Source organism: Octopus bimaculoides, chromosome 6 (genome assembly GCF_046866305.1).
Source record: "Octopus bimaculoides isolate indiv1 chromosome 6, ASM4686630v1, whole genome shotgun sequence".
Classification (NCBI taxonomy): domain Eukaryota; kingdom Metazoa; phylum Mollusca; class Cephalopoda; order Octopoda; family Octopodidae; genus Octopus; species Octopus bimaculoides.
The window spans coordinates 99,620,329-99,637,085 of NC_142933.1; the positions used below are offsets into that span (position 1 = coordinate 99,620,329).

Consider the following 16,757-nt stretch of genomic DNA (forward strand, 5'->3'; position numbering starts at 1 on the left):
AGCACTTTTACACTGTTCTATGGCAAGCATCAAAGAAGGCCTCAAGGCATTATTAATAGTGCAGTTAATTTAGAAAATCCAGTTAATTCCTTTATTACATAAACAGACGTTCTACGCATCACAAGAACATATTAGATAATCTAACTTGAAATATTTCCTACGGTATTTCTTGCCTCTCTTCAAATGCAGAGATTTTTCAACGAGGCCTCTACTATAATAATACTTTATTAAAACGCGGTTTCACTTTATAGGTAAATTATAACGGGGGCCACAGTATTTTCTTAACGAAACACTTTGAAACTTGGAACACTGGTAGAATGTGTCATATAAAACATCTTTTTCTCTTAGTCTTCTTAAAAAAAAAAAGAAATCCCTAAGTTATTCCATGTTAAAGTTGTCGTATTTCTGTAATTTAAACCAATCACTGACGTCCATTCAGCCGATATACATTAAGTGCCGACTACATAAACAAACGATTCTGAAACAATTCTATCGGTGATAAAATTATTATTTCCTTGTCAAAAAATGGCTGAAGCATATTGGCAGTAGCTAATAAACCTTTTTATTATAGGCTAACCCTAACCCTAACCATAGGGTTAGGGTTAGGGTAAAACAGCAAATTTAAAAAGAAAAAAGCAAATAAAACGAAGAAAAAAAAAGAAAATGAAAAAAGCAAATTTAAAATGAAAAAAGCAAATAAAACGAAGCTATGGAGATTAAATACGCTTTACACCGCTTAATCAGCCAAAGGAGTAAATATAAACAACTGAATACTTGTCAGTGATTGGTTGAAATTATCGAAATAAGACAATTTTTTACATGAAATAAATTCGAATACAAAAATATTTTTCTGTTCTATAACACAAAATAGATAAGTATACGAAGTTTGAAAGTCTTTCGGTACCAAAAACACTACGTAAAACATTAATGAAAACTGTGGCCCCCGTTTTAAAATAGATCCCAGAACTCAATTATTAAAGTCTACACTGACTAAAAAAATTCTTAAAAGTTCTAATTATCAAAATGTAGCTTCCTATTATTATTGAAGATTTCAAATACAGAAAACAAATTTGATTCACTGCAAGATAGAGTCTCTCTCTCTCTCTCTCTCTCTCTCTCTCTCTCTCTCTCTCTCTCTCTCTCTCTCCCTCTCTCTCTCTCTCTCCCCCTCTCTCTCTCTTTCTTTCTCTCTCTATCTATCTATCTCTCTCTCTCCCCTCTCTCACTCTTTCTCTCTCTCTATCTATCTATCTATCTATCTCTATCTATCTCTCTATCTATTTATCTCTCTCTCTCTCTTTCTCTCTCTTTTACCCTTCATGACACTATTTTCTACAGTAAAAATATTTCTCCAAATTGTAAGCTGAATCCAGCGTCTGCCAAATCATGTTGATCCGAGTATCCTTTCATATTTTATAAGAACAAAAGTGGTTTTAATTTATTCATGTCAGCCTTTACCAAATACAAACCTGCATTCATAATTTATTCATGTCAGCCTTTACCAAATACAAACCTGCATTCATAATAACCCTGCAAAACACAATATTATGAAGTTGTCTCCGCAGTATTATACGTTTATGTATTTTATTAGTCATGATATTCAATAAGTAAATTTGTAATTACTAGCTACGTTTCTATGACAACTACTGAACAATTGACAGTGCTCTGTTTGCTGAAGAAAATTCACAACACCCAGTTGGAGGTAATATGATAAAAGGCAATTCAACAAAGACGTTAGAAAATATATATATATATATATATATATATATATATATATATATATATATATATATATATATACATTGCTGTTACTGACAACTTTAAATTTCAATTATAAGTCATGTATCCATTTACATGAACGCTTTCAATCGCAAAGGATTGTCATTGTTATATTCAAGAGGGGTGTGGTTAGCCAAAAGGCATTCATGCAAAAAAAAAATGAATAATAAGGTTAATATAGAAGGAGGAAAGCCAAAAAGGTAAAGAGAATTAAAGCTTTAAACAAAGCCAGACTGGAAGTCAGTTGAGGAAAAAGAAAGAAGGAAAATGGTGTGAAGGGTAAAGCCAAAGGCATTTACCTTTTGCACAATACAGATCTCACATATACAGCCTTCATGACAACCACATTTACGTATTGTTGTACACACATAACGTAAACACAAGAGCGTGGGAGTATACGCACCCATACATACTTGCATTTAAACACACAATGACATTTACACAACATAGATCAAGGAAAATCTTGGTGAGGGCGGAGGACACCAGAAGTGAGCGCAGTAATGATGTGAGGTGGAAGGCATAAAAATTAAAAAGAAAAACTATGTTGTACGTTTATACTCTACTGTACATACGCTCTTACGTTGAAGATGAGGACATTTTTCATTGGGTTTGTCATTTTAATCATTGTGTTGGAGAATACCAAAAACTGAGAGACGGTTAGAGTAGTGAGAAAGTTAAAAAAGGAAGCCTACGACTTGGAGGAGTTTCTAAGGCTTGTTACATACATCGAGATGTTCCCGGAACTGATCCTCCATGCAACGAGCTACCATGGCCATGTATCATTAGGGTGTTTCAATGCTAAGAACTATTTTACATGTGAGGAAATATTTGACTCTATTGACCGTGGATTTGTGATTTAGAAGAAATGTGGTTTGAGAAATGTAGGGACAAATATAGGAACGGTGGACGGATACAAGTTGAAGTTCTAGGCTGGGTGGAACTTGGTACAAGAAATCTACTGAACAGAAGGTTACATATATTTTGTCATCTCTTTTTGAATGAGAGAAGCAAAGACTCGGGGGAGGAGGATCACTTTTTAAAGTTATCTCTACAGATTTTCTATAGAAATTAGAGCCAGCACTAAAATTAGAGCCATCGCTTCGTATACGAATACGACCATGTAAACACTGCGATCGAAGATAGAAAATGGGTAATGGGTGTATATGCATGTTTCCTGAGTTATTGCTCCTTCTTCAGCACCACATCCAAAAACCATCAACCATCCACGAACACATTGTGTAAATAGCAACCAGGATAAATTGGCGCGGTTATTTGGTTCAATTGTAGAAGGCTTTAAGTTACGGAGTATGGCTTGCTGAAGCGACCGGGTTGCAGGAAAAAAAGTAAAATGTATCCAGTCACGAAGCGTAGAAGTCTTTGTGAAATGAATCCCTAGGTCTGACTGTTTGGGCTCAGATTTCTTTGTCATTTCCAAACAACAAACAAATATATTTAGAACAACCACGAGTATTACATGTCTAACAAGTAGATGAACTTCTCTACTCAGTTCGAAGACAGATGTCATCGACCATGATTTTTGATTCGATATACCGGACACTATTGCAGTGCTTCTGATACTGTTTTGATATCTAGAGTTGTTGCAGCTGTTCATGCTTTGTTGCATTCCTCTGACAGCACTGAAATTCGATATTCAGCCATCTGCAAAGAGAAGATCGTGGACAGCAGTGGTTTCAATTTTAGCGACTGTTTTCATGCAGGCGAATGACTATGTTAAGTCTGCCATCCATTTTGTAAAGGATGTAAACACCTGGAACATTATCTATGAAGGCGTCCGTGAGTATTACCAAAAGCATCATATCGACGCCAATACACAATAACTATTTCGTACTATTGTTGACAGGAAAGACAGTCGATGCTCACCGTTGTAGAAGGTTCAAACCGTCATGCTGTCGTGGAACTGCCAGATAATGTTTGCCAGACAAAATTTGTCTGAGCTGCCAAACTTCCAAAGATTTTAGTGATGCATTGTGCTAAATGCCTTGGTTAGATCGTCAAATGGTGTATATATTCTAGTGTTCTTGGCATTTCTCCTGCAGTTGACTCACAGCAAATACTATATCTACAGTTCCATGTCCTGCACGGAAGCAACATTGGCTTTCTGGTAGCAGATCGACCTTTTGGTATATGATAAGATGGTTCAGCAGAACTCCAGCCAGGATCTTTCATCCAACAATCATCAGCAGAGAAATGCTACGATGATTATTGTATAACTAACTGACTTTCTCTTGAATTGTAGATGTGGATTGTCAAAGGTTCTTTGAATTATTGTTCAATGCCCAAGCTCCAGAAAGATCTGGCCACTTCTGATCAATTTCTGTTACGGGATCGATCATCCAGGTTTAAAATTTCGGATGGTATGGCTCTGTGCCAGGAGCTTTTCCACAGGTCAATTACTTAAGGGCCACGTCTGTGTCAGTAAATGATTGCCAAGTTTAAAGAGTTTCGATTTGAAGGTAAACGAAAGATTGCTGCTTCGGTTGAGGATGCCAGTTGAGGACTTAATCGAAGTGGTTCTGTCCATTTTTCTAAAATATGTTCATCTATGAGAAGTGTTGATCCGTCAGCGTTTAGAAAAGGTGCAGTTCCTGTGAACTGAAGACAACTTTCAATGTGTCCGAACCTCTTCGACTCATGCTTATTACCAAAATGCTGGTTCTTGTCAGCGTCTTTTGCAAAGCCAAGTTTTGGGAGATGTGTCTTTGTTGGTTTTGTCTACCCTCTGGCGTAGCCGTTGACTTTTACACTAACAGAGTAGGTAATACGATTCTATTCCAATAAATATAATCAACAGAATTGATAAACTTGTGATCTATGTCGGAATGAATCGGAAGGAAACTAAAATCGTTATCAGACGCGAGCAAAACTAAAGTAGATAACTCATGAAAATGTATGTGTGTACGTACGTGTGTGTGTGTATGTATGTGTGTGTGTGTGTGTGTGTGTGTGTGTGTGTGTGTGTGTGTGTGTGTGTGTGTGTGTGTGTGTGTGTGTGTGTAATATTTTATAAGACTTTCTGCAACACAGCAACCAACTGACCTTGTAAAACGTAAAACCATAAGAATAATTTCACCTTCAAAATGAGACGGGTGTAATATAAAATTTTTTACTAAATATCCTCTATTCTCAGAAGCATATTTATCCATCCATCCATCCGTCCGTCCATCCATCTATCCATCCATCCATCTATCCATCCATCCATCCATCCATTTCTCCACCCACTATTCCTGGAAAGGTTGTGTGTGTGTATGTACGCGCATGTGTGTGTATGTACGCGCATGTGTGTGCGTGTGTGTGTGTGAGTGCTAGGGGACCAGATTCATTTGTATTTATACTCATATATATATATATATATATATATATATATATATATATATATATATATATATATATATACACAAATATAGGCGCAGGTGTGGCGGCATGGTAAGAAGCTTGTTTCCCAATCACAAATTTCCAGGTTCAGTCCCATTGCATGGTACTTTGAACAAATGTCTTCCACTATAGCCGTGGGCTGACCAAAGCCTTGCGGGTGGATTTGGTAGACGGAAACCCGTCATATATATGTATGTCTGTGCGTGTGTGCATATCCGCGCGCATATGTATGTGTGTGTGTGTGTATGTCGGGGGGAGGGGTAGATAAATCCGCTTCCATAGGGTCCTATCAGAAGCAACCCTCATTACACTTTCCGGCTGGATTCCCAACCGTAACCAACTGAGACTGGACATCATCCAAACATCTCGTTCTTGGTCGAGCCCTAGGTCTCCTGTTGGATAGATCAGCTTGAAAAGCCCGTCTTGTGATTTTTTCCTGCGACATTCTAATCACATGTCCGCATTAACGGATTTGTGATCTCTCAATGCAGAGACGTAGCGGCTCGACTTGGAGATACTTTCTGATCTCCGAGCTATGTATCCTGTCGAAGTAAGGTTGCGAAGATGCATTGATTTATGCTGCTAAATAAGAGCTGTTATATTCTTGTCTTAATTTCGTCTTATTTTAACCTGAGCTTCTTAAATTCCCAGGTCAAATTTCACCGAAGTCAGCTGCGCCTTTGGTCCTTCCAGGGTCGATAGAAATAAAGTATCAATCGATAGAAATAAAGTACTTTGATCGTTGATAAATTCGGTTGGGCGATTCTTCGATATTGGTCTACAGAGTGTCGGAACGAGGAGACGCCGTCATTCACACTCTTTTTCAGCGAAGCTTCTTTATGTCATGAAAGAAGGATGAATGACGTCAAGTACCAATATCGAAGGATTACTATCGGCTGTTTCCCCTCTTCCACATTTCTGCCTTGAGCCTACGTAAGAAATTGTTACTTTACTAACAAATTAAGAAGCGATCTATTTGATGTTGGTATGTAGAAAAAAAAGGGGGGAAATGAAATTCATAGCAGTTATCTCCACGAACAAATCTTTAGTTTCCTACGCATATTACACACTCACTCATTTATAATCTCTTTTTCCTTTTTACATTAAGTATGCCTTCTCTCTCTCTCTCCCTCTCTCTCTCGTGCGTGCGCGTGTACGCCAACTTCTAGATGTTTGTCAAGGAATGTGAGGAACGGAATTCTTTTTTTTTTTTAATTTTAAAAAATCGTAATTAAAACATGTTAAACAGATCATGGATTTTTTTTTCCGTCACATGTGTCACAAATTTTGTCGTGTGTGGTTGTTTGGTATAATCAATTGCATCGATTTGTAACACCTACCTAGTTCATATTTTATCGACCTCGGAAGCATGCAAGTTGAAGTCGACCTTGGGATGCAGTCGAACTCAAAAATATAAATGGACGTAACTATATACGATAAGGCATTTTTTTCCCTGGCTGGCTCCCAATTCTGTTTAAAATTAGTGCTTGCTTCCTTACTGGCACTCCAGTACACACACAAACGCATGCACCTACACACACACATACACACACAGAGCAAGCGAGACAGAGAGAAAGAAAGACAGAAGATGCACTTTTTTGATAACCACATAGACTCACAGTCAGATGTACGAAGATTTGTTTGCCCAAAGATTCTTCAAGAATATCAAAATACGTCGAAACACGCTGAAGCATGTTACGTAACCGTTGTATCAGTTTCCAAAATTACGAGCCACGCTTCCTAAAAATAATCATTCCAAGAAATGTTATGAATCAGTTTGTTGTGAGGTAAAAAGCCTAACTGCCAGTTTCCGCGGATCTTATTTTACTAAAAATAATATTAGCGTCTGTCGTTACCTAGCAACTAAATGCGTTGGCGTGTAAAAGTTGGTTTGCGATAGAGTTAAATGTTTTTCTGCGTTTACTTCCGTTAATCTAGGGGAGGTAACTCTAAGTTACTTTAAAAAAATACTGATAATTTCTGAGATCCTTGTAAAACGGCCACTAAATCAGTTGATGCGCACGCACACATACACACTAGCGCGCACACACACATATATACACGCACACTGTCACACACCTTCGACCACAAAGCACAGTCATTTATGATACTTTCATTTTAGTGATTTAAAAGTACTTCGTGACAGATACACATACACAGATACACATACACACACACATACACCTACGCAACACACTATCCTATCATGCTATCACTCTCTCTCTCTCTTTTACTCTCTCCTTCATACACACACACATACACACACATAGACACAATCAGTCAGTCACTCACAACACGATATTCGCCGTCAGTCAAAGGTAAGCCCTGCCTCCTCATTATAACTCTCTCTTATGTAAACGCTTTGGCTATACTGCATTTTAACTGTGGAAATTAGAAACTGCGTGTATAAACAAATAAACTCACTGTATTGACAAATAATGTATTAACCTCTTGTTATTGATAAATGACATTAAGAAATAGATTATTTTTTAGCAATGTTTATGTTATTAATCCGTGATAGAATGACAGTAGAATACATTCCTTATCTATTTAGATCTGCATATTCATTTGCTTGTATATAATTCGTTTTAAATCGTTTAAATACAAATAAACTATTTGTTTATATCTTTTTTTTCTCTGATATCATCTTATGATGAATCTGGACACCTCATTAGTGATGTTATCTGGTGAACCTGAATGTTTAGGGTGTTTAAGTGATCAGATACCCTTACCTAGGCGACCCGGCCAGGTTGATCGAGACCCAGTTTATGATCAGTTAACACTTCCTCATTCATGGCTCACACCTCCTCTGACTATGGCCATCTTCAAGCAACTTCTGCCTCGTTAGCCAGCTTCGTGGCCTTCCACTAACCGGCCCTTTTGATACCCCCAGTATGTTGGCTTTGCAGAAGGACAGGTGCATTCCACTTGAAAGGGTTCACATCTTACTCATCATAAAACGATATAATTGTAAGAAGCTCGTAATTTTCAATCATTTTACACACACACACACACACACACACATTATATATACACACATACAGACAGACAGACAGATAGACCGAGGGAGAGAGAGAGGGGGGGGGAGAGATATAGTTATGTTTCGTTTCTTGTCACTTAAATCCATCTGAGTGAATGAAATAAGGGCAAAAGTAAAGAATACATACACCCGGTGTTTAGGGTTTAGGGTTAGGGTTTTTGTTACTCCGAAAACGGGTGGTGTACATATACATTCCTTACCCCCGCCGAAATAAGTACCTGTAACATTGCTCGTGTTGATTAAATCAACGTTACCTGGCTCTTTGCAAAATTTCTCCTTTGTGCCTTGGCAAAAATCAATAATTCATTAAAGGTGTGACGTGAAATAAGAGGTTTGACCCTGATGACATTTGGTTTTGATATCACTTTGTGATATCTCATTTTGTTTGTCAATAAGTGAGCCGGGGAAGAAGGGAGGGGCAGTGTCCATGATCTCTGCTAATCGTTTCAGCCTGTTGAAAAGGATACGTCTAGTGCCCAGCCTGAAAGTCTGCATGTTATTATCTGCAAGAAAATCGTGGTTTGAGATCGAAATTTGAAAGCTCACAATATAGGGAACTGTATTAAGTGTTTCCCGAGTAGATGTTCAACTGAAGGTGGTGAGCTGGCAAAAACGTTAGCATGCCGGGCGAAAAGCTTAGCAGTATTTCGTCTGTCTTTATGTTCTGAGTTCAAATTCCGCCGAGGTCGACTTTGCTTTTTATCCTCTCGGAGTCGATAAATTAAGTACCGGTTGCTTACTGGGGTCGATCTAATAGACTGCCCCCACTCCCCAAAAATTTCGAGCCTTGTGCCTAGAGTAGAAAAGTAGATGTCCCACTGTGTATCACCTTGGGCAAGTATCTTCTACACTTGTGATTGGATTTGGTAGACGGAAACTGAAAGAAGCCCGTCGTGTGTGTGCGTGTTTGTTCCTCCACCACTGCTTGACAACCGGTGTTGGTGTGTTTACGGTCCTATAACTTAGCAGTTCGGCAAAAGGGTTCAATAGAATAAGCACCAGGCTTTAAAATTCTTCAAGGCGATGCCCCAGCATGACCGCAGTCTAATAACTGAAACAAGTAAAAAAAAAAAAGATATCACCCAAAAGCTTATATGAGAGGTATTAATGTACAAATTGGATAACTGGGATATTGTGGCACTTATGCTTTTACTATAAGCATTAGTAGTATTAACCTATAAAGTGCTGGGATTTGCACTTACATAGCATGGACTGCTGAGCACATTTTATGAAAATGAGACTACCAAGCACACATAAAAAACAAAAAATAGTTTAAATATCGGATCATTTTTAAAACGGGGTCCACATTTTTCATTAAGGTTTTACGTAGTGTTTTTGGTAGCGAAAGACTTTCAAACTTCGTATACTTATCTATTTTGTGTTATAGAACAGAAAAATATTTTTGTATTCGAATTTATTTCATGTAAAAAATTGTCTTATTTCGATAATTTCAACCAATCACTGACAAGTATTCAGTTGTTTACATTTACTCCTTTGGCTCACTAAGCGATGTAAAGCGTATTTAATCTCCATACCTTCGTTTTATTTGCTTTTTTCATTTTAAATTTGCTTTAACCCTAACCCTAACCCTAGGGTTAGGGTTAGGGTTAATTGTTTCAGAATCGTTTGTTTATGTAGTCGGCACTTAATGTATATCGGCTGAATGGACGTCAGTGATTGGTTGAAATTACAGAAATACGACAACTTTAACATGGAATAATTTATGGATTTCTTTTTTTTTTAAGAAGACTAAGAGAAAAAGATGTTTTATATGACACATTCTACCAGTGTTCCAAGTTTCAAAGTGTTTCGTTAATGAAAAATGTGGCCCCCGTTTTAAAAAAGATCCTAAATATCTTCTTAGTATATAATGGTGGTAAGTTTTACATCATCTGAAAAGTCATTAGTGGAACTATTAGTCCTCTTGCATTCTGTGGGGTTTTGGAGCGTTTGAGTGACATTAGACCCCAACAAACGCCCGTAAGTTAAATGCATCTATCTGGGCCACGATCATGGCCTGTTGACCTGTGCCTGACGGCCATGAACGTGGCCTGTCATGCTTTATGTGTTAAATGTGTAGCTTTGACAGAACTGCAACTCAATAAATCCAGTCTTGTCAATATTGTGACCCTTCAGTTGACAGATTTTCATTTCTTATCTATTATAATCACAACGTTTATTTAGAGCCGTGGTTCTCAACCATTTTCTACTTGTGGACTCCATTGATTCCTATTTTTATAGTCAAATATTAGGAATTATACGAAAAAATTGTTAAAATATTTTGTGTTGTAGAGGTGCAATTAATTTATTGCTCATAATCTTTTAACATAAAAATTTTGTATGGACCCCCAAAGGTCATATGAGCCCTGGTTGAGAACGACTGTTTTGAAGTAAGACTTCAAATATGTTCTTATATCAAATTAATGTATATGTATGTGTAAAGTATCTACCTCTACTGTATAGGGGCAGTCTGTATGTGGTCGTTTGACTTGCTAGAAACAGCAGCCAAATCTCCATACCATCACCTTATCGTCTCAAAAAAGAACTCTCTGGATAATGTAGTCTAAGATACAATGTTTGAAAATATGATGAGATGGTCATGGCTAGAACGTCTTTGATCTAGATCTGCTGAATCAAGGCTGATCCAAGGGTAAACAGCGACTGAGAGTTGACATCTGAAGTGATGCATTGCAATGAAGTTTCTTTTCCCAATTGAACTATTCTGCTAAACTTAGCCACCTTAACTTTTGGCCTAATTGGGCTGGTTGATACTGACCGCTTCTGATGTTTGTATATATATATATGTGTGTGTGTGTGTATATATATATATATATATATATATATATATATATCTGTTGGAGTTTTAGCACTTTAGCTGCTATTTCTGAACTTCGGTATGTGGTGAAGCAACTGTTGCTGATCCCTTAATTATGTTTTTATATATATATATACAGGGAGAGAGAGAGTGGGATGTGTAAATATGTGTTTGTATGCATGTCCATATATATGGAAGTGTATACACATACATATTTGCATATATATATATATATATATACATATTTGCATATATATATATATATATATATATGCACATACAGACACACATGCATACACACACACGTGCACACAAACGTGCGTGCACTCACACGCACACAGAAAATTGGAGGCTGGGTAATATATCTGTTTTTTGAAATTCTATGATGTTGAACACCTGGTTGATTTTCTGGGAAAAAAAAATTCTTTTTTGGAATATCTCAAACCACACATCTAAGCTATAAATAAATATTGGGCTAAAAAAAACTGGTTTGAATAGAAGATATATAAAAAAAAAAAAAACCTAGAGGTTGTACTTGGGACTGAAACCACACCTCCTGTGGTCATGACAGACATTCTACCACTGGACTAAAGCAATCCTATAAATTCTTCTAACCATTTTTCTAACTTTATTCTAACCAGCAAATATTGTATGTTGTTAACATTCTAAAGATAAAGTTTCTAAAATGAATAGAGAAATTCAAAGGATTGCTTTTATCCAATGGTAGACAGTCATGTCTATGGGAGATGTGGGTTCAAGTCCCATAGGGAGTCTTCAACTTTTTTAATAAAAAATGGTTTTTTAACGCATTATTTATAGCTTTATGTGTGTACTTTTGAAATATTCTAAATAAGAATTATTTCAAATTCTTATGATGTCAATAAAGATACTGATTTATTCATTTTAGTATTAATGATTACAGGAACTGACTATGTGTAAGGTCTATGTTGTAATCAGAAAACTTAAAGTTAATACTGAATAATTTAATATTGAGTATATTCAGCAATTGTTTTTAAATAAGGGATTAATTCAACCTCCTACTTTACAATATATATATGTGTGTGTGTGAGTATGTGTTTGTTTGTATATATGTATGTATATTTGCTTGAGTATGTATATATACACATGACTGGCTTCTTTCAGTTTCTGTCTACGAAATTAACTCAAAAAGCTTTGGTCAACCCAAGGCGATAGTAGAAGAGAATTTCTCAAGGTGCCATGCAGTAAGACTGAAACTGGAACGATGTGGTTGGTAAGCTTATCTTTGTGTATTACACACAACAATTTATCAAAAACCATTGTTTTATACTTATAATGTTTCACAACACATTAAAGAGTTACACATACAATTTTTATAAAAATAAAGCTGTGTCCAAAATGCAAGTGATAAAGATATTTCCAAGCAAGGATATTTATTACACCCATTTCAGTGGGTATTTTCAATAGAAATAATATAGATTTCATTCAATGAAACATAATACATAAGGGGAGTGGTCATGGAATTCACTTCAGTGCATACCTAAATGTGTATTAGTACAAAAGATAACATAAATATGCTTTGACCGTGAAGGAGTATGACGACTATCACTTTTTTTAAGTAGAACACTTATGTGACTTGTAGTTTTGTTTTTTTTTAAGCTCTTTTATATTTTTTTCTATGCTTTAACATAAAATATAACGAGGAGATTTAATCATCCTGCCTCTTTTCTAATGACTTTTTGTTTTTTTTTAGTATATAGCTATATGGATGGGATCAGACATGGCTATGTGTGGTTAAGAATTTCTTTTCTAACCAAATGGCTTCAGATTCAGTCCCACTGGTAACCTTGGCCAAGTCTCTTTTACTATAGCCCCAGCAGGCCGACAAAAGCTTTGTGAGTTGGTATGGTTGACAGAAATTGAAAGGAGACTATCATGCGTGCATGTGTGTGTTCCGGAAGAAAATTATTCTGGTCCTTATCAAAGGACACTCTCTTTCCGAAGTTAGTCTGATTAGGGATAAAGTTTTTAGAACTAAAGATTTCTCTAAGTAAAATGAAACAGTGATATTACTGCTTCAAGGAAGTATGTTTTTAATTATATGTGTGTGTCTGTGTGTCTTTTTGTTTGTCTCCTGTAACTTAGCAGTTCAGCAAAAAGATATCATTAGAATAAGTCCCAGGCTTATAAAAAGAAAATAAGTCATGGGATTCATTCATTAATTCAACTAAAAATTTTTCAAGGTGGTACTCCAGCATGATTGCTGTCTAATAACTCAAACAAGAATATATATATATATATATATATATATATATATATATATATATATATATATATAATAAATATATATATATATATATATATATATATATATAATAAATATATATATATATATATATATATATATATATATATATATATATATATATATATATATATGTATGTATATATATATATAAAATAAAAGAAGGAAAATATACACACTTTACATAGTTTTGATATATTTTATATTGTGTTTGTCGACCGGTTTCCCTTTCGCTAATCAGTTGACAAACACAATATAAAATATATCAAAAAATATCTTAAAACTATGTAAAGTGTGTACATTTTCCTTCTTCTATATTATGTATATATTTTTTGCATTACAACTCACCACATGGGGATAATCGAAATTTCTCCCTTTGTGTACTATATATATATATATATATATATATATATATATATATATGGAGTATTGTCTCTTGAGGCACATCACATAAAGAAATAAATAACAGCATGTGAATAATGGAGTGACAATCCCCTTTTAGGGGATCTACTGGAGATGAAATTCACATCTCCAGTAGACATGACAGGTATTCTACCACTGCTCTAAAGCAGTCCTTTGAATTTTTCTCTCCATTTGAGAAACCTTATTCTTACCAATGTAGTTTGTATGTTTTTGACGCCATGAGAACTTATAAGCTATTGAGAGAACATGAATAGATATAAATATCTATTGTCAACAGTATATATCTGTGTGTCTGTTTCTCTCTCACTCTCTCATGTGTGTGTGTATATATATATATATATATAATTTATACATATATATATAATACATACATACATATATATATATATATATATATATATATATATATAACTTATGTGTATATATGTGCATGTGTGTGTGTATATATATATATTGATACACACATATACTCATTCTTAACTGTTTATTCATGTTAACTCTTTATTCATAACACACTTCAGTTCATTTCAACAATAGAAAAACAAAAACGAAAAACAGAAAAAAACTGTACAAATGAAGTCAAACCAGAAATCTAATAAATGGTTGCCACACCTAAAGATTTTGTGGATGTCAACCTGAACTGAGAGAGCAATAATCAATCAAACTGTACACAAGTCAACAGTTGGGGGGTACATAGCTGGAATTTTAAATTACTCTGTGTGGTAAACAGACTTGGAAAAAGTTTTTATGGGTGATATCATTTTAACCCTCTAGTGTTCAGATTACTCCATCAAATGCAATGCTTATATATTCACCTTGTTTTGAATTAACCATGCATTATCTCATGGCCACAAGATTTCAATATGATTGTTTATTTTTATTTGATATTGTAAGGTGGATGTAAGAGGTTAGATCTGGCCAGTTGCAGCATAAAACGTAGAATATTTTGGCTGGATATGGCCAGTTTAAATGCTAAAGGGTTAACTTTGCTTTAGGAAGGTATGTTATGGTATCAACATAAAAATCATTCAAAGAATTGTTTGTCATTTCATAACAAGGGTGAAAGGAAGTCTCTATGCAGTCACTCAGTCTGCTAGAAATAGTAACCTTGTCTCGATCAAATACAAAAGGTGGATTGATTATGTAGAGGTTTCCCACACCAGCTTTATGTTGTTGTGTAACAGTTATTGTTTTGCACCAGATCAACTTTGAATGTGTAGTCAGGATCATCCTGTCGTTATTTTTATTTTTTTATATTTTACTTTGGTGTTGTTGTTCTTCTTCTTCTTCTTTTGCAGACAGAATATATCTAGGTCTACATTATCGGTTGAGAATGTAAGGTGGCGAGCTGGCAGAAACGTTAGCACACCCGGCGAAATGCTTAGCGGTATTTCGTCTGCCGCTACGTTCTGAGTTCAAATTCTGCCAAGGTCAATTTTGCCTTTCATCCTTTCGGGATCGATATATTAAGTACCAGTGAAATACTGGGGTCAATGTCATCAACTAGTCCCCTCCCCACAAGTTTCAGGCCTCGAGCCTTTAGTAAAAAGGATTATCCCTTGTGAAGGTGTATGGCCTAGTGGTTAGAATATTGCACTCATAACCAGAGGATTGTGGTTTCAATTTCTGAATTGGCTGGAGTATTGTGTTCTTGAAGAAAACACTTCATTTCTCATCACTCCAGTCTACTGCAGAGGCACATAGCTCAGTGGTTAGGCTGTTGGACACATGATCATAAGATTGATGTTTCAATTCCTGGACCAGGCAGTGCACTGTGTTCTTGAGCAAATCACTTCATTTCATGTTGCTCCAGTCCACTCAGCTGGTAATAATGAGTAAGCCGGCAACGGACTGTTATCCCATCCAGGGGAGAAATATAACCACTGCAGAATCTGGGAAACTGGCCGGCCCTATGAGCCTATATAACTCAGGAAACAATCTTTATCCTTATCCTGCTCTAGTGAATTCAGCTGTAAATTAAAGGCGGCAGAAACGTTAGCATGCCGGGTGAAATGCTTAGTGGTATTTCGTTTGTCTTTACTTTCTGAGTTCAAATTCCGCCGAGGTCGACTTTGCCTTTCATTTTTGGGGTCAATAAATTAAGTACCAGTTACGCACTGGGGTCAATCTAATTGACTTAATCCCTTTGTCTGTCCTTGTTTGTCCCCTTTATGTTTAGCCCCTTGTGGTCAATAAAGAAATAAGAAACGTTAGCATGCCGGGTGAAATGCTTAACGGTATTTTGTATGCCTTTACGTTCTGAGTTCAAATTCCGCTGAGGTCGACTTTGCCTTTCATCCTTTCGAGGTCAATAAATCAAGTACTGGGGTTGATCTAATTGACTGGCCCTTTCCCCCAAAATTTCGAGCCTTTGTCTAGAGCGGAAAAGAATTCAGCTGTAAATAATTTCCAGCAATACGTGGGCAGTTATCCTTGGAACAGACAAATATTCCATTCAAGGAGCGGTAGTTTTATTATCTCAGTCCTTTATACACCTTGGGAAATGGGTTAAGCTCCAGCCATTTGAGTCATAGGACACATGACAGACATAAGCCTGTATTATCTAATGTGCTCTTCCTTATTTAAGATAGTATGATGTAATTTGAGAGTTATTCGGTTACTATTTCCCACAGATACAATGGTCAAAGCGTGGGCTTCTTGTTAACTTTAAAAAGTAATGAAAAAATAGCAGTTTCGTGTGTGAATAAGAATTGAGCTCAGAAACAATCAGTTTATGAAATCACTATCAATCATCAATTCTAAAATGTTGTTGCTGCTTACAACAGCAAATTATGTCACCCTCACTGACAATTTTGGGGTTGGTTGTATCATTATTACTGATAAGAGCTAATTTATCTTGGCCTTGAAACACAACACAGGATCATCAAGTTATGGCTGGCTGGCTGGTTGGCTGGTTGGTTGGTTGGTTGGATAGAAAAATGGATGGTTAATTGTCTGTTTCTGAATTATCCCCTCATTAATCCTGCCAACCTCAACCTATGATCACAGTAAAGGTTAAAGGC

General features: G+C 36.0%; 1 protein-coding gene across 3 annotated transcripts in view; it reads left to right on the forward strand.

Moving 5' to 3' along the window:
• The window catches only part of LOC106875709 (uncharacterized), a 46,517-nt gene that overhangs the window by 13,088 nt on the left and 16,672 nt on the right, over window positions 1-16,757 (forward strand). The window contains exons 1-2 of one of the 3 annotated variants that reach the window (XM_052968626.2): window positions 7,354-7,490; window positions 12,171-12,279. The exons of 1 other annotated variant lie outside the window; for it this stretch is intronic. In XM_052968626.2, the coding sequence (XP_052824586.1) occupies window positions 12,271-12,279 (9 nt within the window). In that variant the 5' untranslated portion in view covers window positions 7,354-7,490; window positions 12,171-12,270. Of the gene's footprint in view, window positions 1-7,141; window positions 7,491-12,170; window positions 12,280-16,757 lie in introns of those variants that run through there. One more of the 3 variants, XM_014923956.3, reaches the window with a different exon arrangement.